This window comes from Pyrgilauda ruficollis, unplaced genomic scaffold (assembly GCF_017590135.1).
Source record: "Pyrgilauda ruficollis isolate IOZ18807 unplaced genomic scaffold, ASM1759013v1 scaffold54, whole genome shotgun sequence".
NCBI lineage: Eukaryota > Metazoa > Chordata > Aves > Passeriformes > Passeridae > Pyrgilauda > Pyrgilauda ruficollis.
The window spans coordinates 3,272,707-3,299,385 of NW_024527044.1; the positions used below are offsets into that span (position 1 = coordinate 3,272,707).

Consider the following 26,679-nt stretch of genomic DNA (forward strand, 5'->3'; position numbering starts at 1 on the left):
TCTGAAGTTTTCTCAACTCCATGAGAAAACAAGAGAATTTTTTAGCTCCAGGTCATTTTCTGGAAGAGTGGAGGGATGGCAGGGCAACTGGTTGGTTGTCTGCAGGGAGCAAGACCTGCTATAAAGCAGCTTACTGTTTTAAATGGAATGAAAAGTATTTGATGGAAGAGGTGCGAAAGGCATTCAAAGAAAACATCCCAGGGTATTTCTGCTGAAGTGCTGGATATTTTCTGTTTCTGCATCACAGTCATCACTGCTGAGCAAGACACCCATGTTCCTCCATAGCTTTCTTTAGAGGGGGTAACAAAGCAAGTTAACACAAAAAGGCATTGGAAATAAGGACTTTTCTTTCCTCTTTTAAAAAATGTTAAGATTTTTTTCCCAGTGATATGTGTAGCTGATCTTATTTCAAAGTCACTTTGAAATTTTGGAGAAAAGGAGACTCAGGGGGACCTTATCTACAGCTCCCTAAAAGGAGGTCGTAGCCAGGTGTGTGTTGGTCTGTTCTCCCTGGTAAGAAGTGACAGGATGAGAGGAAATGGCCTCAGGTGGCACCAGAGAAGGTTAAGATTGGGTATTAGGAAAAAAATTTTTTCACTTAAAGCATGGGCAGGGATTGGGATAGGCTGCCAACGGAAGTGGTGAAATCACCATCCCTGGGAATGTTCAAAAAGTGCTTGGATGTGGCTCTTGGGGATGTGGTTTAGTGGTAAACACAGCTGGGTTAACTGTTGGGCTCCATCTTGCAGGAGCCTTAATGATTGTATGACTTTAGGGGGATGTATGATGGATGAAAATTTCACTGCAAATGAAAAGAACTTTTAAGTTAAAAAAAAAAAACTGAAAGAAATGTTGAACTGTATTGCAACCAACAGTTTGTTTCTCACCATTTTTATTGGTATTATTTTTACAGCAGAGAAACTTTTTTAGTGGCAAGTCTTGTGGCTTATGACATAACTAAAGTAATTTAAGAAGTTTATTCTTCTGTGACTAAACTTTCATCTGTCAGAATGTGTGTCAAAACACAGACATTGACATCTGGAATGCTGAAGCTTGGGAAAAAATCTCACCATTTAGCTGGAGGCAGAGCATGCAGTTAAACTTGTTGAATCAAAGTTTACAGTAGGCAATCAGCATCACTTCCCTGCCTGTAAGAAGTCATTTTCTGGTGTTCAGTAAAATAAAAAAAAAAAAGACAAGTAAGAAAACATTAGGTACAGTTAAGACTTGCAGCCAGTGACTATTATTTGTGTCTCTAAATCCTTTTGTTTCCAGAGAAAAGTTTGGCAGTTGGCAGAAGCAATACAGGCAGCACAGCTGTTGCGTATAATACTGAGAAATTGGTCAGGAATTAATGGTTTGGTAGTTGAAAGTTTGTAAGTGACAAAGAAGAAATATCTGCTGTAGAAAAGGGTGGCTTATTAGGGTACATTTACATGCATAAATACAAAAGTGTGTGCAGAAGCACAGTGGCAAACAGCACTGGAAACCAAAAGGTGTCTCCTCTTGAAAGGAGCTGGGGAGCCTTCAGTTAGACTGTGGAGCATCCAAAACTCATGAAAGATAATGTGAGGTCACCTAAATTCATCCCTGTCATTCACAGCCATAAATTACCTTGTTTTAAAGAGCCTGTTAAGCATTTTTTGTTGTTGTTTTGATTTCCCCCACTCTGTCCTGGCCCTGCTTTCCCCAAGAGTCCTACAGGGGTTGCACCTTAGCAGTGCCAAAGAAATGGCACAGTAGAGATAAAAGACATAAAGGATGTTTATGCCTTAGTGCCCACATTTCCCCTGGCATAGATGTGACCAAGTGATACAGGGCTTTCACCAAATTACCTCATACTCAAGTGATTTGCTGGAAGATTTGTGTCCCGTAGTGCTTATTTCTCTTCAGCAGGCAGCGGGTAAATAGTGCCACTTCTTAGATATAAACACCAGTAGTTTTGTCTCTGTAGATGGTGTTGTGTTCTTAGAAATCAGGGAGCTCATCAAACCCAGACTCATCTCAGATTTTGCCCAAGAAACTCTCACACAAGGACATACTCTCAGTGCATGAGTGTCTGGCACTACATCTGAGAAAGGTCTGCTCTCAGGTCTCCCTGACTCCATTCCTAACGCCAGAGTTTGGAGAACTAAATTAGTATCCATGGTAGAAGGACACTAGACCAGACAAAGAGAGAGCAGTGACAGTCACTGTGACCTCAGCAAGGCTTTTGACAGATCTCCCATACTACCCTTTGTATGCAAATTGGGGCTGTTATTTATAGATTTTGGGTAGGCATATTGTAAGGTGGGTGAAAAATTAACTGGAGTACAAGTCTTGAATGGTTGTGATCATGGCATGAAGTTGGTGACTGGCTCCTGGCAGTTCTTTAGGAGTCTGGCAGAGGCAGACTCTTCTCAGAGGAGCACGGCAGGAGGAGAAGAAGCAACAGTCACAAGTTGCAGCAAGGGAAATTTCAGTCAATTGCTTAAAACAAAATTAGGTGGTCTAACACTGGAGCAGGCTGGCTAAAGAAGGTGTAGCATCTCCATCCTTGGAGATATTCCAGACTCCACTGGGCAAAGCCCTGAGCAATCTGATCTGTCTTTCAGGTTGGCCCTGCTTTGAGCAGGAGGTTGGACCAAACAGCCTTAAAGTGACCCTTCCGTGTCAAGTTGTGCTATGATTTTATAAAACACAGGACAAAAATTATATTTAAGAACACCTCCAGTAGTCTGGCTCCTCATTTCCATGTAAAACGCTTATCACTGACTTTGGGGCAGAGCAGGATCTATTTTAAAGTCTCTTCTGCTCTTTTGTGTTCAGGGCCACAGTGTCTGCAGATTCCTTCTTGCAGTAATTGTGCTGCTCTAATGGACTTCCCAGCAGTGCAGGGAGTGGGTGTTGAACCAAGGACACGTGGAGCAGCATTCCAGGGTAGCTTATTAAGTACCATGTCCATAAGGCAGCCTGAGTGCTTGGAGCCTTCTACTCACAAATGAGGTCTGAGATCTTTGGTTGCCCTTTCTCTCCACTGTGCACTGAATTTGGCACATAACAAGGTAGTCTGGGCATGATGATACCAAGCCAGCTGGAAGGTAGGAGGAGATGCTGATGGGTGAGGTATCTTTCCTGCTGTCCTTCAGTATAAAAAGTTAACATTTAATTGTTGCAACTGCTTTTACTTCAGGCTCTGACGTTGGACAATTAAATTTCTAACTTGTACCTGAACCCCAAGGGTCAGATCTATACTTGGTAGAGCTGCTGCATTCACTAGGTTTCTACAAGGGATTGGGTTGACTTGAGCTATGCTCTGCTGTTGTCAAGTAGCAAAGTTTGAAGTTTCTGAAATTGCTCTGCAGTGCAACTGCTGCACAGAGGATTACAGTGGTTTCAGTGTATCCTGCTTTGCTGAAGGCCACATCTCACCTGGCCAGTCAAGAGTTTAATGGCAAAGCCAATTTTAAATGTTCTGTGTTAAAGGTGCCTGAATTCTCCTTGACCAGTTCCCATTCCTTTTGAAGCTGTGACCTTTTATTTGCTCCAGAAGCCAGTTGGAGAGGGGAAAGGTCATAGAATCATAGAATGGGTTGGAGTGGAAGGGACCTTAAAGAACATCTAGTTCCAAGCCCCCTGATGTGGGCAGGGACCCCTTCTGCTAGATCAGGTTGCTCAAAGCCCCATCCAACCTGGCCTTGAACATTTCCAGGGATGGGGCAGCCACAGCTTCTCTGGTCAGCCTGCTCCAATGTCTCACCATCCTCACAGGGAAGAATTTCTTCCTGACATCTAATCTAAATATCTCTGCTTTTAGTTTAAAGCCATTCTCCCTTGTCCTACCACTATCTGCCTGTGTAAAGATGCGGCAAAGATTTTAAGGGACTTTTAGAGAGCCCCTGGAGACAGAAATTGAACAGTATTTTCATAATTATTCCACGGACTAGTCTGCCTGACGTCAATGTGATTCATGCAAGGTCATTACAATATATCTCAGTATCTGAGTAGGAAGTGGGAACAAGATCCTGGGGGAAGAAAAAACCTGTTGTAGGTCTGATTTTGGTGTAAAGTACAAACAGAATCATAAATAAATGGCTAGGTTCTGTCTTGAGAAGTTGGGGTGAAATAAGGTGGAAGACGCCTTTAGAAAACCCCACATTTTCATAGGCCATTGACATATTGTTTGATACAGATTATCTGTGAAGCTACAATTTGATGATAACCAGCACAGCAGTAAACTTGTGTAATAAATAATAAACAAAATATAGAATGCCTGGTATTATTGAAACAGCCAAATATTTATGACTTAAACTTTTGTTAATGCCTCAGCCTCTTCCAAGGGGAACAGTGAGGATTGCCACCTATTTCTAAATGCAAATATTTTGCAGAGTGATTTCTTTTTGCCTGCTCCCCCCAGCACTTCTCATTGCATCTCTTATTCCTCTTGAATGACTATATTGCATTTTGTACAATAAATGGCATTTGAGTGTGTATTGGAAATGACCAGGATTGGTATTAGAAATTAAATAAAATATTACCTTTTTTTCCCCCTTTTTGTAAATTGCTCCAGTGGTAGCAAATTAACAGTAAATTGATAGAGAAAGGTAAGCGCAGATCCTTTAAATCATAGTGAAGTTTTTGGCATTCAAGCTAGAAGTGTCTCAATTTAACACATCATTGGTTTGTATTATTAGAAATTTCATTGGTTTGTGGAGCGTATGATGGTTATGCTCTAAAATTGAAAGTACATAGACTCAGGACTTCCACAGTAGGCTGAGCTCTCACGCAGTTACTGATCAGTGTGCAGCGACTGCCATGGCTTGTTAATAAGCACAGGCAAGCCACCATTAAAACCCTACTTGCCACTGTATAGAAAGATTTTTAACAGTACTTATTTTCTTGTTTATAGTTCCATATCAATCATGAAATGGGAACTGAGAGACCAGTAAATGTCATTTGCCACTTTTCGAGTGGCATGAATTTATCATCTTCATTGCATTTCATCGCATTCATCTGTTTCCTTCCAAACGGGAGTAGGGGATTAGAGTGGAAATGTGTCTTGAATCATTAAAAGAAACTCTACTTAAAATAGTAGGGTTAATTAAGCTGGCAAACTTGTTTCAGTTAATACTGAGTCAGTGTGATCCCAACTCTTCTTGTACTGTTTTGAGCCTTGTTCTCTGAAAATTATCCTAGAACCCCCTTGTAATAGGGGAGATACTTGGTTAAATAGTAAAATATTTTTTAGATGCTTGCTAAACTTTAAGAGGGTCTTTATTTGCCAATTTTTATGGCTGCCTTCTCCATGGTGTGTTTGGTGGGCACTTAACAAGGGTTTATTATGTCTATAAAGTCCTAGCACGATATATATTCCTTGTCATGTGCAGGCTATGTTAAATGTGCCTTCTGTCACGATCATGAGGCTGGTTTTATTCAGATGGTGGTTTTCCCATCTGTGGGGAATGAGAATTTCTCCACTTTTGTGTGCTGCTAGGAGGTAATTACTTGGGACTAAAGATACGGTGTTTGCCTTTTCCCATGATCTGGTGGACTCGTCTGTTGTCAGCCCTTTGCTCTTAAGTCCCGATGTTCTTCATTGTTCCTTGCTGAGCAGAAATTGCTAAAATGCTTGTGCTGATGTAGCAGAAGAAGCTGATGTGTCTGAAGCACAGGTGGTTTCACTGGCTTGTCCCAGTGGTGCCCCATTGGCAGGGCAAAGCAGCATGGGCTCTGCTGGGGACACGCCTGGTGACGCAGCACCTTGGGTAGGTGATGCTTGGAATGCTCTGCCGTCCTGCAGCACGATGGGACATAGGCATGGCATGTCACCAGGCTGGGTAAGGACCTGGCCTGGGCCTTTATCAGGTAACTGGGGGTCTTGGTCGTGGGATGGACGAGTGTTTACAAAACACTTGGGAAGCCAGGTAGCAAAGGGAATGCCAGATTGCTTCTTTCTCATCTCTGAAAGCTCAGAAGAAGAGCATAGCGGGAGCAGTTAGCAAGCTGGACCTGCTCTGCAGGTTGCAAATTAAATAATCTCATTTAATCTATTCCATGTGCTAAAATACCTCTGTGGCTGAGGATGGTCAAATGCAGCCCCAGTATAGGCAGGCAGTGCAAAGAGGTTAAGAGGTGCAAATCCTACCACAGTCATGCAGATATATTTGGTCAAGGACACTGTGATTCAGGACGTGGCTCCTTCAGCACAAAGAATATCTGCACCATCTACACTGTCACTGAGACATTGCTCTGCAAAGCCCTTTTTTTAATGGAGCCAAAACTGGGATCTGAATGAGTTGTACTTGAAAGCAATTGTCTCTCTCATTTTAATTAATCAGTACTGGTTGAATACTACTGGTTGAATAATGTATTTAATGAATAATGCTGTTGTCCATCAAATAAATTATTCAATTAATCTTTCCTTTTTGCATTAGCTAAACACTACTATAGAAGTTTGGAAATACCCGTTGAATAATCTATTAGAATGATGCATTGCTTTTCAAATATATGATACAACAAATAATTTTATCTAGTATTCAGCCAAGTTTTCCCTTAATTAAAATTTGCATGTATATAACAACTGTGCCTAAATAATCACAAAGACTTCAGGTAATAGCAGACATGAGGTGGAGAGAAGTGTTTCTGTTATTTTGGATGATTTATGTGTTTTAGCTGCTGTGGTATTGTGTTCTAAGGGTATGTCAGGAATAGCAAGAGTTCTGAAGAATCTTTTTTTTTTTCCTTTTTTTATCTTTTGTTGTTGTTGTTGTTGTTTGTTTAACAGAGTTACTTTTATTCTGAACTCCAAATAAATGATATACATTTTACCAGTGAAGTGCAGCCGCCCTTGCAAGAGAAGTGGTTGGCAGTCAGTTCATTGTACAAGGGTGGAGAATGAAGAAATAGAGACTGAGGAAAAGAGCCAATTCCACCATGGATAGATTCACATGGCAGATTCTGACATGCAGAGAGCTCTCACTCCTACCAAACTGCTCAAGGAGCCCATCTCAGAAGGGCTGACCACTCCTGTGAGGATCCATAACTGTGTGTGGCTGGGGACCCAGCCTCCAGAACTAATATTTACACCAGCAATATGCACAGGCACATCAGATGCCTGGACAATAATCATAAGATTTGGTCAAAGCTCTAGTATGAGTAGGGTGATGGCTGACCACTGCTTCCTTCAGACTTCAACACCAAATCTTGTGGGCATGTACAGATATTGGGGCTGAGAGGCAGAAGGGAATGTGCCCAAACCCCCTGTCCAGCTTGCATCCCCTCCCTCATTTCTGCTGACATTCCAATGCCCCCATATCCCATTTTTGGAGGTCACAAGCTCTCCAAGTCTGGCTTTCAAAGGCCTTTAGGTACCTCTGGATTGTCAGGCTTCAGGTTTGGCCACTCTAACTCCATTTCTCTGGACTTGGGGAGAAATCAAGAGCCCTCTCTGCCTCGGCCATTATGGAAATCCCTGCAGTGCTTCCTTGTGTTATTGACACCTGACTACCCCAGAAGTGTGTCCCTAGGAGGCATGGCCAGCTGTGGTGGTCAGCCTGGATGGTCCCACCCTGGGGTGCTCTGGGAGGTGAGTGTCCTGTCCCTGAGGAGGGACTCGTGTAGTGGGAGGCTTTAGCTGTGGAATTGTGGAGCTGTGGTGCACGGGGTGGCCCACTGGGCATTTTGCACTAAAATTCACTTAAATAAAGAATGGAAAGCCAGTCCTGTTTTGATTTATAAGAGGAAGGAAGTCCTTTACTCTTGCATTTACATTTTTCTTTAGCTTCAAGTTTGTAAAATGAAAGAATAATTTAGAGGTTCAGAGGATCTCCATGAAGTATGAAATAACCCAGCCTCTGCTGCATTTGGGGTCTTGAAGGCAGTCAAGGAACTACGATTGAGGCCATTAAGGTCATCTGGTTTTGTCTCAACAAAATCCCGTGAGTTTTGATGTTTAGCAGCTTGGTAAATAATGCTTTTTAAAGGGAAAAAGAGTAATTTATTCAGGAATTTAAGTCCTGGGCTTTATCGCTAACCCTTGGGAATGGTTTTACAACAGCTCACTGTCTCTCTAGTTTTGAGTGTCTCTCAGAATGATGTAGGCTCTTGATCTAGCCAACTTGCCTGTATCTTTATATTAAAGTTGCACTTCTTATGATTGTGGATTTAATTTAATGCAAACAGAATTGTGTCTAGGTGACATGATCAGACTGTGTTATGCAAACTCTTACATTATGACATTCCTCTCACACTAACTAAAAGCTTTGTTGCAACATATTAATATAGAAAGGGTTATTTGTTTTGCTAGTAATAAAGGCTGTATATTTGCTGTTTAGAAGTAGTAATAAGGTTGACTTTTACACAACCTTGGGGAGAAAGTTGCATTATATATTTCTTTTTGAAGAGTTAAAAATTAAAAATGCATCTTGTGTATGTTCAGCTGAGACAAGAGCAAAGGAGAGTACATACAAATTCCATCAAATACAATTAGCATAATCAGAGGCTGGATGAGAGCCACAAATGATTGCACAAGGGGAAAAGAAGTAGTTCCTGGGATCTTGGTACATTGCCTGAAGCTGAAAGGGACACAAAGCAGTAGGAACTAGGAACTATTTTTACCCAAGGGCAATTTTTGCTGATACTGCCCTTGCAAGCAGCTCTTATTTTATTATTTTTATAGATTCTTTTTCTGCCTTAAATTTGTATACTGAATTATCCATGAGGATAAATGTCAGAGTGGATTAAGATTAAATTAGGAACTAGATACTTCAAAACAAAAAATATCCCTCCTTCCTATGTACTCTCTTTAGTTTAGTCTAGGGTTTTTTGCAGGGGGGCGAAGTTGGCTTTTTCCCTGTAGATGCACTAGGCTGCAGCTACATAGACTGTATTTTCTTTGAATCTTCTTACGTTCAGTTTTTCTGCACAGATAATTTAACTTCCAATATCCCATCTTTTTTGGTTTAGGTCATCATTCTCTTCATAGAGTTCCTGAATTCCTTTTTTCTGCTTGTAATGTAGCTGGGTGATGTTCTTTGTCATTTTTTTCCCTTTTTCCCTCTGGTTCTGCTGCAGTGCACACAGGGGCATAGTCAGAGAGTTTACAATGGCTCCTACCATCCGGAGAGTGATGAGTAATTTAGACCACTTGTTATCCAGGGCTGCCAGACTCCAGCTTCTAACAGAGCTGACAGAGAAAAGTAGACATGACACCAAAATTAGGTACCTGTATTACACTGTTTAGCTGCTGCCCCTAGATCTTACCAAGTTAGTTATAATAACCCTATTGATCTTGGTGGATGAAAGCTCAGTCTTAAAAAATTCCCCTCATGTTGTACACAGAGGTTTTGCCTATCTGCAAGACAATCTTTTCCCTCCTTGCTTCTTTTTTTCTTGAACTGGTGCTTTTTTTCTGTCACTTTGTGTTTCATCTCTTGTTTTCTCATCATGCTCACCTCCTTTCCACTCCTTCTGACACATGCAAATGTTCCAGAATACATTCATGCACTCATACTTTATTAGTCTTTCTCAGATGCATACTTCTCTGGTTTTTATTTTTTGCTGGGCTTGTTTAGTTTGGCACTCTTTTTACATTTTAATGCAAAATATGCTTAAGGGTGTCTGTTTAAAACTGCAGTTGTTTAAACAGTCTAAATGGTCCCTTTGGGAAGGCAGAGGAGTTCAGGGAATGCAGACAAAGGCGGCTGATGATGACTTGTATGTAGCACACCTTCCTTTGTCCACAAAACCATGTTTACAGCACTGATCTGACCAGTTTCTGGCTCAGCTTCCAACATTTGCTTAGTCTTTAAAATATTTTTAAAAACATTAAACCCCAGTTCTTTCTCTCACTTTGTGCATTCAGAGATCTTCCCCAAGAAAAATTCTAATGGGAAGGAGTTGGTCAGTTGAGCACTAGCAAGATGTTTTTGAGAAGCAAGATTGGAGCACATGCAGCTGGAAATAGAGCTCTCTTCCCATTGGGGAACCGCCCTGTTTTCTGAAAATAGAGAAGATTTGGGGAGGTTTTTAGATACACCATTCTTTCCCTCTGGTACTCTTGCAGTTCAGATAATGCTACTGATGTCCCTGGGCTTATAGCTCAAGGTAAGATGCTGTGCTGGGCTTGTGACAGCTTTTCCAGGCATGGAAATGTCACAAGTTTAAAACCTCCCGTTTTACACCCTATACAGCTGTAAACAGGAATTTTATTCCACTGAGAAAGGCAGCTTTTTAGTTTGCTGGTGGAGTTAGCTCTCCTGGCTAGTTCTGAAAGTGCTTGAACTCCCTCAAGCTTGGTGTTGAAAAGCTTTAGACAATCACATTTTATAGCTATTTTACTTTTATTAGTGAAAAAAAAAAAACCAAATTTGCGACCTACCTAGTTCAACCTTTGGTAAATAATTTCAATGTACAAATTTACTCATGAAAGAGAAGGAAATTAAAATATGTCTCTAGATGACTAGCTGCAGAGGCAAATAAATAATTTTTAAATAACAGCAACAAGAGTATCTTACACTTTTCACCTCTTTAAGAATCACAAAACTGTTTAGGCAGCAACTGCTGTATGAAAAGTGAAAGGGAAAGCTGTTTCCACGTGTCCAGCTTGGTGCTGAATGTGGCCATGATGCAGTGAAACAGCGTGGGACTGGATGAGAGGGCTCCTGCGTCTCCTCAAAGCAAGAGGGGAATATTAGGTGGGCAGAAATGTAATTACTGGAGTTGAAACTGGGCCAAGACAATGGGACTGACAGCACATTCCTGGGAAATGTGCTCTTTGATCGTAAATATCTGTGAAACAAGCTTGCCAACCATATTGATTTTGGCAGTGGATTATCACTGACAGCCAGGATCTGCTGCCCTCTTGCTTAAAGCAGTGCCCTAATAGGTTTTTGGACAAGCAGCCAGGGTATATGGAAAGAACAGCTCCCAGGATACATTCACCCCATCACAGGTTCCCTGAGTGTGTTGGGTTGGCCCCTGGAGAAGTCTTGTACAGGTGTTGGCTGCCAGGACAGCAAGTCCTGCACATTTGGGAAGTGCTGTTCCCACACAGACCAGGTACAGGTGCACTGTGGAATGTCCAACCCGCTGGCATCAGCAGCTCTGTGCAGGTGCCCATCCTTTTGCTGAGGCTGATCTGGCTCTGCTCCCTTTCCATCATGAGCTTTGATCAGAATGAAACAAAGCCTGACCTGCATGACAGCTTTTTTTCCTTCAAACTCTGCATTTGGGAGGCAGTTGCTGGCTTTACCAAATGTAAGACCCAGGTTTCAGCAGCAAACATGTTAGGTAATGATACTTACAAGCTGCTGGTACTTTTGTTCTTAAATGAAATTGAGTATAGCTAGGAGGAGGCTGTTGTAAAATAATGATAATATAAATGATAATGATGATAAAAATAATTTCTCAATAAACTTGAGAAAGTTTTATGGTGATGTTTGTGTCTGAAATGCATAGAGATTGTGCCCTGATCCTCAACTGATAATTCCAAGTCCTACTGTAACACAAATAATAACCAGATATTTAGGATAGACTAGAATTTACTTTTGGATCCATTAGCATTTTGTTTAAATCTGACAAACGATTTAGAAAATCTATATGAATTCAAAGAGCCTGCTTATCATATTTTGTGACAGCTGGGTGAATACTTGACATCTCTGTGCTCTTAAAAGAACATATGCAAAGACTCAATTTAATTTGTAGGGTTGAGGGAATTTATTTGCCTAATTTTGAACCCACTAGCACATGATGGATTTGAAAGTTCGGTTCTAACAGGAGTATAATTGGGTTCTCATTTCACTTAGGAGAGAACGTGATAGGGTGAAGAGAGAGATAGAGACATGAGGAAAATAAAGTAAGAAAATGAAACTGAGAATACTCTTGAAAAAATTGCAATGAGATTGAAAAAAGAATGTAGCAAGGCACAGTGTGAGAAAAAGCCTGTACATACAAATAAGTTACTCCTTAAGGGGACAGAAGAGACAAGATAATACATTCTTAATCATAGTGCCAAATGTCTTTTGGCTGAGAAGAGCTGATGCTTTAAAATTTACTCACTGTCATAGCTGAAAACAAAGACAAAATATTAAGTCCCTTAAGTTGTGGGAAGGGAGAGATGGATGTTTCTCTAAATACTTTCTCGAGCTCAGTAAGTAAAGCAGCTCATCAAATGTTCATTTTTGTAAGGAGAGTGCTTCAGCACAAATACTTGGTGAGCTGCAAGGAAAGGACACATGGCCATGGCCATACAAACCAGATCCCATGGGTGAATATCTGCCTTGCTGACCAGCTGTTGTGGTCTCATGTCTCCTGTGGTTTCATTTGGGACGAAAACCATCTCACTCTCAGAAGGTCAGCTACCACGGCACTCAGATGGGTCCGTTCCCTGCATGCAGGGAAAGTCCAGGGGCCATCACAAGTGCCAAAATCCTGTCAGGTCACTGGGTGGGCGTGATGTCTGCTGGCAGCTACTATACTTAAGAGATGGAAGTGGCACTGTACCAGGTGATAGTGAAGGAGTCTTCCCATACAGCTCCTGAAGACTTTCGTAAGAGACAAATATTTGGATTTCTTGATTTGGATCTGACCTGCTTACACCTGCTTTGCCTTTTGTTTTTGTTCAGACTACAGCAGCTCCTTTTCTTACTATTTTTGAAAGATGGGTGAACCCTCTGCTTTGGCCCCTAGTGTGCACAGTGGGATCAGTGGCAATGTAGGTTTCTTCTGTCTCTGTGCTGCTGAGGATTGCTGCCGTGTGAGCAGCACATGCTGTCCAGTGTCCTTCCTCATCCCATGCAGCATGTGGGGCCAGGATTCACAAGCAGCACAGCGTGCCAGCATTCTAAAGTAGCTTTATTAACAGTCCTTAGGGAATACCTCTCTACATCCCTCATTTATCTATTAAGTGAGTCTTTTAGCAGAAAAAGAGGGCAGGAATTGAGTCTGGTTTCAGTCTAACTCAGCATTTATATTTTCCGAGTTACTTCCAAATGAGCTGGCTCCTGATGTCCCCAGCCTTTCTTTTGCCTCACCTTGGACACAAAGTCCCTTTGCAGCTGGGCACTGACTGGTCCAGTTGAACCAGTGTGAGCCCAAGGCATTTGAAGGTAAATCTGTGTTCAGTGCTGTAGGACCTTGTCAGCTGCTCGAGGTTCAGCTTAGTACACAGCAAACAGAAGTATTTCTCCTGTGATACTTGTATTTACTTTCATTTTTAGGTAAGAACTACACTTTCAGCTGTATCACTGGCAATTTTCATTAACTCTCCTTGTTGAACAGTAGCTTTTTCATCTTTGTGCTTTACTAACGTTGTAGAATTAAATGGGTTTTTCTGTCTTTTTGATTGTATCCTGATACTCTGTCATGTCTTGATCTCTGTGTAGTGCACACAGACTGGAAACTCCTTGAAGTACAGACTCCTGGGGAAGGATGGTGTATAGGGGTGTATTTTTTCTTTAGAGGGTGCCTACTGTGGAAGAGCCCCACACACTGTGGTACTGTGAAATAATAGTAATAGCAATATTATTATTACTATTACTACTACTACTACTACTATTATTATTAATTATTATTATTATTTCTTCCACATTACCTTTGTAATACCTAGAAATCTCAATTTTGTTTAAAGTGTATTGAGAGCTCTAGGTAAAGAGGGAAATGGCAACCTACAGACACAGCAAATGGCCTGAAGTACTAATACATTTCTGACTTTATACAGCAACTTTTCCTTAATCCGATCACTGGCTAATTTAATCCTGTTTCCTTTGATTGGATCCCCTGGAACCAAATAATTTGTATTGTGTTTTAGTCTGGTATTTCTGATCATTGTCTTTGTTAATTTGATCAGGATTGACTGAAGCAGTCATTGAAAGTAAATCATATAATTAATCAAATGCAGCATTAGAAAAGCAGGCCCTCGGTGAGTCTGTTAGCTTTTACCTCTTGTTTTTCTTCCCCAGTATATGAAGCTTGGACTACTTCTAGAAAAAGATGAATTTTTTTATCGCGTTCACAGCTCAGTGATAGAAAGGGAAAGAGATACAGATATATCTATGTCATTTAATTGTGAATAGAATAGAATAGAATAGAATAGAATAGAATAGAATAGAAGTAGTTCAGTGGGAAGGGACCTACAGTTATCGTTCAGTCCAATTTCTTATCTCCTCTCAGAGCACCTAAATGTTACAAATTCTGTGACCCTTTCTGAGACAGGCATGTTAGGTGTAAGATCTTGCTTAATGGCTCAACTTTCTTGCTAACTCAGTGATTTTAAGAAACTCAACATGTGATCTATGTTTGAATTTGGCACAGAATCATCACTAAACACAAAAAACAAGACAAGATATGGCTCTGTGCTTTATTCTAAAAACATCTGGAAAATCTGGTACAGTCAGTGCTTGTCTGAAGCTAACAGTCACTCCAAAAACTGTGGTATGTTTGGAAAGGAGATTTGGATTCTCAACAACGATAATTTTGATTTCCACCTGTTGTGTGGAAAGCATGCCTATTGGGCTTTTTTCAGAGTAGGTGTGTGGTCCCATTTTTCTTCTTCTCTCACTCTGATCAATAGCTGTGACCAAAGTTGGCCATTTTGATCTGCACTGTTAGATATTTATAGATTTATGTTCTATCTGAAGCTTTATTGCAACAAACCAAGGCTCAGCTTGTGTTCTGGAGGCAATGGTTGTACAAGAACAGCTAGAACTCCCCTTACTCTTCTGAAAGCCACAGCAAGTTCAGCAGGGGACACTCCGCCTCTTAAGGGGTATTACCTGCGATGACCCCAGGCTGGCCTCCCTGGCAGTCCATCTGGGGGGAACACAAGGGCACTGTCTGCCCTGCACCCATCCTAGCAGGAATAGCAACTTCTGATGGACCATGACCTGCAGCAGCAGAGGAAGAGAATTAGGAAGATCAGATAACGACTTGCTGTTGTAGGTGAGGTATCCCTACCAAAGGTCATTTAATTTTAGCTTGTCCTTCCTTTCATGGCTTATAGAGCTAACCTGTGTTATTTAGTGCTCACAATAACCCTTCTCTCTCTCTCCCTGTCACCTTGACATTTCTTGAGTGGGAGATTATTTTTAGAGGTGGTTTACTTTGTGTTAACTTCCTGGGAGCAAAGAGAGTGTGAGGTTTTATGCTTTTTGTAACATGAATTTTCTTTTAAAGATACGTAACAGGGGATTTTCAAAAACAGAAAAAAAAGTCTTTGGCCAAACTTGCATCCTTGCTGGATTTCCTCTTCTTAATTAGTCCAATGGCTCAAACTGGATGATTAGAAAAATTTAATCTTAAAAGAATAAAAAGTAAAGGAATGTAAATCAATGAAGGAAATGTAAGTAGAGCTTAATCTTGATGGTACCCATTTATCCTTGGATGACAAAGGAGTGTTTAGCATCACAAGTTGCTGTGAACAGAGTAATACTAAAGGATCATCTGATTCACACCAGAAATGAGAATGAGGTGTCTGGAAAAAATGTGCAGTGATGTAGCACAATTCTGACAGGTGTACCAGTAACGCTAGACCGAGCTATACCATTATCAGTTTTGCTTTAAATCATGTGGCTGTGGACAGCAAAGTATGTCTAATAGCCATTTGGTAGATTTATATCTTGGGTTGCAATGTGTTTGCCATAAATCTTTTAGAAGGATGGTGGTTGAGGCACCTGAGGCAGTCGTGCTAGTCCACGAATCCATTCTGCTGAAAGAAAACAGGAGAACTGGGCAGCTTCCTATTGGTAGCATGGAGATACAGAAGCAAAACAAGCAGGAATGCTTTGATGTAAAACCTACAGAGCAGAAGAATTGAAGAAAACAGTGACTGTGTTTCCAGCAAAACCATATATTAGCAGTTAAATCAAATTAATCAAATTAAATGACTGCCTCACTGCCTGATCCTGCACTGAAGTTCTTGTGTTATTAAAGCTCTGAATCTGAATGGAAACAGGGGTGTATCTTGAGACCTCATTCCCAGAAAGCGTCTGCCAGTCACGTCTGGTCAAAACAGCTTGGGGAGAGTTTACCTTCTTTTAGGAACCAGTGGGATATCGAAGGGTTAGAGCTGGTTTTGCACAAACTTGTTTGAATCTTAAAGGGCATTTTCATCTGCCTGCACAGAGGAAACTGTTTTTAAAGCAGAAGAAAAAAGGTTTTGATAAGAATCATTGAGATCCGTAATTTTGGGTTAAAAGGGAATGCAGTATATTATTGTAGTATTTTTCACTATGAAATACGTTCAAGATTCCTTTAGACAACCAAAAATTTTAACAAGATCAGAGCAATTACAGGAATACCCATATTTTAGATGTTATCTTGGATGTAGAAAAGGGGTGGATTATTAAAGTGTATAGTGTCTGAGAGAAATAGCACTCTAATGCTGTTTTTCACATCTTAATTTTAGTGACTGCATAACCTACCTTCATAAGATGCTCTTAATTGAACATTTCAATAGAATTTGAATAAAGTCTAATATATCTGGGATTCCTCCTCCACTTCTTAAAATCTGATGTGAAATTTATTAGTCTTAATGTACATATCCCAGAGCTAATTGTTTTATCTTGTAAATCAGTTTCTCATCTTTTTCATGGCTTTTACTTTCAAATATAAAAAAGTTAAATAAATTCTTGATTGAAAAGTCTTGGTTGTTTTGCAGTAGCAGAAGGGGGAGGGGGTCAGCTTTGTAAGTGCAAAAGGATTTTTAGTTCTTTTTTTAATTATTTACAAATGCTGAATTAAAGGACAGCAGAGTTTAAATTATGCATTAAATTAGCTTGTTACTGATGGAAGACACTCAAAGAAAGTTGAAAAAATTTAATTGCTGTGATCCAAATTCAGCCACAATTTAATAGCTTAATTGGTGTTGATGAACTTAAGGCAGTGATAAACCCCAACCTATAGGCTTATTTTTCTTTTTGCTGTGAAAGGTAAGCATGCTGTTTTTACAGTAGTCTGTCCTTTTGTTTGAGAGTTGACTGGGTATACTTTGATCCTTTTTTTAGAAAAAGAATTCTCTGTTCTCCCTTAAAGAAAGCTTCCTGAGGCCTGGATCAGATTGTGGAAACTAAAGTGAGCACACAAAAGTGCTTGTTAGAAAGTGAAATATATGTGCAAACTAAATGTGCCCTTGATGATAGACTTATTGATCAAGCCAAGTTAATAAATCACTAATATCACGCAGCACTGTTCAACACTCACAGACTTATATTGGTTTTCTTTTTTTTTCCCTTCCTTTTTATGTGCCTGCTGTGTAGGCAGAGAACATGCACTTTCCTGCCACGGACTGTGTACTACAATTGAAATACTGAGTTCAGAGGGCTTGAATGTAAAATGTCGGCATCCAATACAAGAAAAAGGAACTTTTATAGCAGTAACTTACTGTTGGGATTGGAGCATTTTGCTTCTCAAGTATTCTTCTCTTTCTTTCTAATGCTTCAGGCCCTCATCCAGAATGAAATTTGGGGTCCTTTTCGGATAATTAAAATAATTCCATGGGAAATTTTGCATAAAAATGCCATATGGAGTGACTTCTGAGCCTAGCAATGGCCAGCATTTGCATTCAAGATAAATGTTTAGTTTTCAAGAAGTCTGCCTTTAGGTTCTTCTTCAGTAGCTTTGCCAGTACATAAGGGCAACATCTTTTGTGCACCCTTGGGATTCTGGTCTGACAAGCACTTACTCCATTATTGCCCGTATTTCCTTAAGCCCTCTGACAAAAAGCACTTATGATGAACTGGATTTATCTGGCCGTGCCGTGGGATGCCTGCAGGATCTCTGAGAGCCCTCTCGCGTTGCGCAGTGCATGTTCTCTGTAGCTGCCGCGTTGTTCCCGATGCCGCGCGTTTTCTCCTCCGTCGTGAGATGATTTTGCATTCGTAGCTTTGCTCTGATTTGGGGTTGATCTGCATGCAGACCGTGTTAGTAGAGGAGGTTCTGCTCAGGCTAAAGTGGGGCTTCTGTGCTCGAACCCAGTGTCGTGCGCTGATGTCCCTGGTGTCCTGGAGCAGCAAGTGTCGCAGCCGAGACCTTGGTTCGATACCTCAGCTCCGTTCCCTGATGTTCTCGCTGAGAAATGAAGGCAGCTGGGTGAGTACTTGAGCCTCTGCTGGTGCAATTTGCCAAGACAGAATACAAAGTAGCATTTATGAAGCACTTCTTGTCATTTCATGGTCCTGCATTCATTCCTAGCTAATGACTGGAGCACTGGTGTGAGAGCAATGGTTGTACTGGGCAGTCAGCCATCAGAAAGAAATAGACACCACCTGTGGTCAATTCACAACCCTTTTCTATCCCATCTTTCTCTGTTCTTTTCCATAATCTCATTCCTTCTCTTTCCTTCACGAACCTGCAGGTAATGTGGATGGTGAGCCTTAGAAAGGTTGATGAGACGGAAGCGGTTTACCCTTTCCCAGTATACCTTCCATTGCATTGTCAAAGTTAGGGAATTTGGGCTTCCTTATTTACTAGAGTAGCCAAGGTTCGATCCAGGAAAGTTGGGGTTGATTTTGGTGGTGGGAAGAAGCTGGACATGCTCATATCTGTGCCTTCTTATCAGCTCACAAACTGAGTGGTGAGAAGTTCTGCTCTGCATGGAGCGAGGATCACCCAGGGCTGGGTAAAGGTCTGATGCTGTGCTGGTCTGGAACTGCTGTGAATGGGTGGAGTCCACCTCACTCAAGAGAGAAGCAGCAATATGTTTCATTAGTTCACTAAGTTCAGTGGAATTTAACGAAGTTTAACAGTGGTTTACAAAGGTTAAGTAAGTTTGATGGTGAGGTTCACCTTATTAATTACTGCATGGAGGAAGGGCACAAATGCAAACTGAGTTAGTCAAGTTAGAATGTTTTGCACAGAGACTGGAGATGCAAAATGGTAAGGAAGACTCCCCCGATGAGTCATGAGCTACAGAGTGGTGCAGCCAGGTCCAGTCTTAGTCTCAGACAAAGTGCTATATCTTATTGAAGAAATACAAAGAATGAGGAAGAGTCTTCTGTTGAGTCACAAGGTTCAGAGTGGACCCGCTTGCATTTTAAACTCATTATGGAGCCTTGGTGCAGTTAGGTCCAATCAAGGTTTCAGACTTGGACAAGGGATTATATCTAATGGAATGATCTATAATAAATTGATAATAATTAATATTGAATAGCTACATGAATTAGTAATGTTTCATTAGTATTAATTTAGGTTCCTGACACATCAGCCATTGGTAAAAGGTCTTGCTGTCTCAAGGAGCCTTCTTGAGAGTTGTCCCAGCTCAAGGAAGGATCACCGCCATGCAACCAGGCTGCCTGGCCAGAAGAGCTCAAGAAGGCTCACTTAGGCTAACATATTTCTGGAATAAAGTGGTTCGGTTATAGTCCAATTGCATGTGATGGAAAAGGTACGCATGACTCTCCTTGTACCAAGAAATTTCTTTGCTCATCGATTAATGAGTCTTGGAAAAGCCACCAGCTATTCATGTGTTAATCACATGACCAGTGTTCCAAGCTCATGTGCATTGATGCTCAATCTGTCGCTGTTTCCTTCATGGTTTTTCAGAGAACAAGCTGAAACTAGAGAATTTCTTGGCCTGGACACGGATCAGACCTTTACTTCCTTTGCAGCCTCTACCAAACTACTGCAGTTTGGTTAAGGGGTGGAATGCATCCATCACAGGGATGTGGGCCTGCTGCACTCATGGATTTCTCCTAGCCTGTGTCATTAACCTCGAGGTGGGGAGTGTTTTTAATTCCCTGCAAAGCAAGGACTTTACCCCACTGCTGAGCCATGTGTCTCTGAAATCTGTGCCATGGTGCTCCAGAGCTTGCCCTGACTGGTGGCTTCTCGCTGGATGGTGTTTAAAGAGTCTTATTGTCTGCTCAAGAGGGACTTCTTTTGTCTTTTATGCAGGGTAGTAACATTATTCCTGTGAGTTAACTGTATTACTCTCTTTCTTGCGGCTCCCGCATTAGTTTTGGGAAGAGAAAAACAACACTGTGTCATCGCCGAATTGCCTGGTGATGGGAACTGTAAGGTGGATGAGTTCTCTCCACCCATGAGCAAGTCCTTGAATGAGGTTTTACGCAGGACTGTTCTTTCTCTTCCTCTTACATGCTGGCTTGTCAATATCTCTTAGGTTTTTAATATGTTACAGTACATCCGTCTCTTAAAACAACAGTTTAATTTCTGTAGCCCAGCCACACAGCCAGTGCTGGGGAGATATTGCTGTCATCAGTGTATCTTTAAAAGCTCTGCTTCCATCCTTAAGAGCTACTTTGGCCGTGGACTAAACTCAGAAATATACTTGGGTCCTGTCCAGCGCCATGTAGGAATTTGCTCCATATGAAGATTTATCCCTGTATGGTTCAGATTTTACATGCATGCCTACAAATAATACCTGTTTCGTGCAATATTTAACAGTGTGAACTACAAATTAGACAATAAACTCTTTGGTGCAGAGACCACTAAACTTTTTAGAGCATCAGACACATTCAGACTTCAAACCCAACCGGCCACCAGTCATTACCAGTTAGAGGCATAGAGAACAGCTTTAAAAGGAATTCCCTCATTAAACTGAAGTTGCTTTTACCCATGACAGGCCATAAAACCTGAATCCGTGGGAGGGAATGTTTGCCTCTGTGCATGCATGCACGTCAACCTTTTTATTTTCAATGGGAAGAGAAATAGACTGGGTTGCATATTAGATACATTATCTTGGTATTAAGCTGCCATTCCCAATCTCTTTTGGAAAATTGGAACAGAGATTCACTACTTCTCATCCATCACTTTAAATGAAGGCCTTTTTAAAACAATTTTGATTGCTGAGAATCACAAATAGTTTCTCTCTTTCCAGATCTCTCTTTCCATTTTTGCTCATGAAACTGTTAGAATAGGTCTTAACACTCTGAGCCATAGCAGGATGTATGTCAGTGGTTCCACAAGCTCCGGGGAATTTCCTGAAGTGTGTTTGTAAGGCCTTTCCAGGAGGTGCTTGGTGGTGTTGAAACTGGGGAAGATTGTATTGAAATTTTTGTTGTTGGATTTTTGTGTTTGTTATGTTGGCTTTTTTAAGTCCACTAACATACTCTTGATGCTGTTGGTAGTACAATAGGTTTTATATTTCTATTGATGTAAGAAAGGTCTTACTAGAAGTTTAGATCTTATTTCACTACAGATTTGTAAAGCTTAGGACTTAAAGTCAGACTTATTTGTAGCTGTACTTCCTCAACACCTAAGAGTAGCCGTATACAGCCATGGTGCTGTATACCAAATCACTAACTCCCAATCTTTATAGACCAAATCACTAATTCCCAATCTTTAGCACCAGCTGATGGCTGTGAACTCATGAACTTTCTTGTGGATATTCTGAAAAGCCTCATGAATCTGAAGGTTTTAATGTTTTAATATAATAAGGTTCAGTGGACCAGCTGTACAACAATTACTGTTGCCTATGGGCCATGGTTTATGACTGCTTGAGCTGCAAAAAATTGACAGTCTGGCAACTTGTCTGTGTTAGTCTCATGTAATTCCAGAATTGTTCTGTCTTGCTCTCTTCTGCCTGTACATCTGTATTGCAGTTAATTTCCTTAAAACTGGGAGACTGCTCCCTTCTGGAGTTCAAAGTGGCAGGTGGTGAAATGCAGAGTTCAGCTGAACATTTTTATTGGTTCTTAATGGTGGCTTCAAACTAAAGAGGGAAAAATATCCTGAGATTTTATTTTGGGGTTCTCTATCCATGACAAAGAGCACAAATTGAACATTTTATGGGTGCTAGAAAGATGCTGATGATTCCTTAAGTAGTCTTTGTAGTCTGCCAGGAATTTCAGGCAATTAACTAGCCAGTGCTGCTGTTGACTAGCCAGGCTTTAACAGACCTTTTAGAAACCTTTTGGTCTTTTCATGTAAATAGACTTTTGGCAGAGATGTATACCCAGTAGATTTTGTAATGCATTTCCTTTTTTCATGTGTTCCATGTTTAATTCAAACAAGCATCTGACATGAAAGCTAAAGATAAAAGTGTAACATAGTACAATTAGTTTCTGTGAAGTCTGTGGATCACTAATGGAACACAGCTCTTCCCCCTGCACAACTAGCATAATACAGGCCATTTTTTGGTCATTTGTGTTGTACATTAAAAGCATCAAATAGAGCACTGTCGTGGGCCTGAGCGAATGGACAGAAAGTTCCTTTGTTTGATAACGCTGGAAATAATTTCACTTTCCAGAGACACAAATGGGTAATTGCTGCAATCAGATCAGAGACATATAACACTTGTAATGTAACCCTTCGTGTATTAAGAAAAATAAAGCAGAAATTAGATCAGAGACCAGAAGGATGTATACATTTTAAAAGGAAGTTCAATGAACTGTTTCTCTCTTTCCACCACCATTACTGTCTGTGTTTCATGGATGTGTGTTGTGATTTCATACCAGCTGAAATCTCTGGCACTTTCTGATCAAACAAATACAAGTTTGAGAGTACAGTTTGAAGTTTGTATGTTTAAATCCACTGAGCCTCTAAGAAGCAGGGTTTGTGAGCATGTTTAATGAAATAAAACCAGGCATTTAGTGAAAGTGAAGGGGAAGCATTTATTGATAGCAAACCTGATAACCGCCTTCCTCTTTTTTAATGCTCAAAGTATGGAATTCAGATCTAGATTTGGTTGCAGACTCTACCACTTTCACATGTGTCTGATATGGGGCTCTAGGGTTTTTAGAAAACAAGTTCCAAAGTAAGCAACTGGATCTTTGTAGGATTTAGCAGAGCTGTACTTCCTTCTTTACCCATTCTGGACAAAATATACAGGTTCTTTTAAAATTGTAGCATGTGTGCCATTCTGTATTATTTAAGGTAAAGGATTTTTTTTTTATATCAACACCATTTTAAAGCAGCTTGGGAATGTAACAAAGTTAAGCAAGATGCTGCCTGTCTTGACAATGCCTCACAATAATGATAAGTGTGTATTTCAAACCCACTGGTAAGACCTGGTATATTCAACAAAGAAATGCAACACACAGATTCCACATGTGGAACACACAGATGCCTATTTCTCTATATTGCATTTACATTTTTTAAAGCTCTGCTTTGGAATAAGTATTGGTATTTCTGGGGGAAATATTTTAGCTGATATATAGGCAGAGAATGGTGATGGGTCTTTTTTTTATTTATTTTTCTACTGCAGAGTGCTTTGGCTAAACAGAGTGCTTTGGTTAAACAGTTTAGCTAGACCCAAAGGGATACTGCTAACATGAACTGGTAAACCACCAGAAGTGTTATATCCTCTTGTGTCAAAGACCTTGTACAATGTAAAAGCTAAAGGTATTCAGGTTAATCATTTTCGCAGGACAATTTATAAATAGAAAGCATTTCAAAACTGAGACTTATTTCTTCCCCTCCTGCCCTTTCTTCACCATGAATAGACCAGAGCTCTTACAGCTCTTGACTGTCTGCATGTCTTCTCTTTATGTCTTTTCTGACTAATTTTTATTTCAATTGCAAAAGATATAGAGGTAGTCAAAATGGTGGGGACAGAAGTAAATGTGAATCTAAAACCAGAATATCATTGTCCTTGGTGCAAATAAAATAGCAAAAAAGTCCAGAGAAATTACATTAAAAAAACCAAAAACCACAACCCCCTAAACTATGGGAAAGAATAAATTGATGAGTTTTGAAAAAAAACAATTGCAGGAAAAAATATTTTAAGAATCACATTTCCCTGTGAACCTCTGCATTTAACTAAGTATAGCATTTCTAGTGGGGGAAATATTCCCACTGTGGCTTCTGGGAGCAGAGGGCAGCACAGCAAAACCTGTGTCCTCTGTCAAGGTTTGCACACACAGCTCCTGGCTCCAGGAGCCCACCAAGGATAAAGCTCAGGTAGAAAAGGGAGTGGGTGTCAGGAGAGATCAGAGGCTCTTGAGTGAAGGGGGGAACACTGGAGCAGGGCAGGTGCTTGTGGGGGTGCTGGTGGGGAAGAAGGGCAGGCAGGAGGAAGCAGCTGCCTCTGAGGGATTTGGAGACAGGAGGAATGACAGATTGGCTTGGGGAAGGTGTGGCTGTATTTGCAGAGGGCATAAATGGGTTTGCTAATAACTTCCTTTCTATGGGTTGATTGAGGTACTGGTGATGGGTGAACAGGCTGCTGGTGTTGACAGAGATTTCATTGGTACAAGTGTGACCCAGGGCATTTATGGAGCTGCTGTACCCCCATCTCTGAGCTAAATTACTTCCCAGATGTGAGGCAAACAAACAATCACTCAGACTGGTCTCCTGTTCTTTATGGCTTCACTCTTCAATACTCATTCAGCAATAGGCAGCTGGTTCCATTTGCTTGGTTTAGGGGTTCTGACACCAGTAAAAACAAAACAAAACAAAAAAACTTTTAATCTTCCAGCAATGAAATACACAGCAGACTTAAATAAATGAGACCTGTTGGAGCACCCTTGTTTTCTACAAGTCTTTTCTCAGCAAAGGCATGATTGTTTGGGAAGGGGTCCTAAAATTGCAGCAGGGGTCTGGTGTAGCATTTAAATCCATGTGATAGTTTCTTCATCAAGAGATCTCTTTCAGATCATGTCTGCTTTGATGATTATTCAGCCCAAATCCTTCCCATCCTTTACAGTTATTTTAACCTCTCTGAAGACCTGCCAACATACCCACTTTAGCAGCCAGTGATGTTATGCTTTTTTTTATTGGCATTCAATTTCAAGGGTTGACAGACAGTAAATACGAAGACTTCTCTTTACTGTTCTGCAGTAATTTGTCCCACAGTTGTAAATAAGTCTCTCTTGTTCTGCCTCCTGCTAAACAAAACTCGCTATTTTTGGAAGAAATTGAGCAAACAGAAGATTGTTCCATTTTATGTAGCTGCCACTGAGTAGATATTACCATATCTGGGTTGTTTATTGGTTTTTTGGTTTTTTTTTTATGTGACTTATTTCTGAAAATACTGGTTTGTTGTGGATTTTTTAAGGTAGATCTTTTAAATTTCCAGAAGCATTTTTTTTTAAATATATTGTATTTCCATACAGACATCTAATGTAAGCCAGGAGGACAATCACAGAATCACAGAACTGTTAGGGTTGGAAGGGACCTCTGGAGATCATGTAGTCCAACCCCCAAATGAATGATATTTAAAGATCTTAGGTTATCCTCTTGGACGGTAACAAACAAGCAAGCTACTAGTTATGAGGAACCATAATTAATCCAAATAGTCTAAACATTTTTATTCTGTATTTTTCTTTCTCTCTGGTAGACACCTTGCATTTCCAAGACTGAAAATCAGCCTCAAGGACTTGCAACAAGCGTCAGGTGGGGACAGACACCCATCAATCAGTCCACGCCCTGGGACACTGATGAGCCTCCATCTAAACAGATGAGGGAGAATGAAAACCCAGGTATGTCTCTAATCTTATTTGTAATTCTACCAGGGAAAATCGTTCAAAGCAAATTCAATGCACCATCTCCATTTACCTCTGTAAATTAGACTTCATTGTGAGCCTTTTCTTCATTCTTTAGCAGGGGTTTTCCCTCATTGTAAAGACCCCTCAAGTTTCTTCTATGCCGGGGCTGATACAAATGTGTTAAGATGATGCAAGTTCATTAGAGTGTGGTTTTTTTTATCCTTCTTTCTCTTCACTGGAGGGAAAGGCACTCTGTAATACTTTAAGACTTCTTTTATGTCCAGAACTACCTGAAATGATTTCCAGCTTCCAGACACATATCATACATTGTGCTACTATGCCAGCCGCCTAATTACAATGTCTTTGTAGTGGCTGGAGCACCATTATTATACACACAGAGTGTTTGTCAGGGAGCCGTGAAAGCACAGCAGGGAAAGAGGTTAATTTTCTTGGAAGCGCGTGCTTAAGCTGCATAAAGTGCAAAATACATAAAACCGCAAACATGCCGCATGTCACCTGACAAGTATTTTAACAATTGTGCTCACATCGCTGCAGCAATTTTACGCACTTACTGCCTGGGAACGGCTCCAGATCCCAAACTGCATTAGGTATTGTGCAGCGGGGCATGTCGGTGCCGTCCACGGGTGCGGGAGGGGAAGGATGAAGGTTTTGGTGTCTGTTCTCTCCCATGCCGAGCCCACCTCCATTGCTCGCCTTCCTTCATGCCACAGGTGCAGCACCCTGGGTCACCACGGTGGCAGCGGGCAGCCAGCCCGCCCTCATCACGCACTCCTACGGGATGACACAGCCGCCCACCTTCAGCCCGGCCGCCAACGTCCAGGCCCCCGTCATCGGCGTCACGCCCTCCCTCCCGCCGCACGTCACCCCCCAGCTCCCACTGATGCCAGGCCACTACCAGCTCCAGCCGCAGCCCTCCCAGCCCCTCAGCAACATGGTGGTCAACCTCCAGAGCCAGCCCTTGTACACCAACAGCCAGCCCCTCAGCATGTCCTCCATGAGCGGCGTGGGCCCAGTGGCCCACCCAGGCCCCGGCGCGGTGGGCAATGGCCACCTGGCCTGCCCCATGCTGCCGCCGCCGCCGCCGGCCCTGCCCTCGGCCGCCCTGCCCAGCAGCGCGCCCGCCACCAACGGGCAGGCGGCCGCCCCGCTGCCCCCCAACCCGGCCGCGGTGGGCGGCCCGGACAACACCAACGGGGTGCAGATGCTGCGGACGATCGGCGTGGGGAAGTACGAGTTCACGGACCCCTGGCACCCCAAAGGTAAGGCGGGCCAGCTCGGCCCCCTCGGGCGCGCAGCGGGG

General features: G+C 41.5%; 1 protein-coding gene across 4 annotated transcripts in view; it reads left to right on the forward strand.

The window, feature by feature from the left end:
* KLHL29 (kelch like family member 29) overlaps positions 1-26,679 on the forward strand; it is a 388,766-nt gene that overhangs the window by 224,968 nt on the left and 137,119 nt on the right. For 2 of the 4 annotated variants that reach the window (XM_041480963.1, XM_041480964.1), the window contains 3 exons: positions 17,950-18,063; positions 25,211-25,352; positions 26,090-26,638. In XM_041480963.1, the coding sequence (XP_041336897.1) occupies positions 17,950-18,063; positions 25,211-25,352; positions 26,090-26,638 (805 nt within the window). The remainder of the gene's footprint in view (positions 1-17,949; positions 18,064-25,210; positions 25,353-26,089; positions 26,639-26,679) is intronic. The other 2 variants (XM_041480965.1, XM_041480967.1) reach the window with 1 other exon arrangement.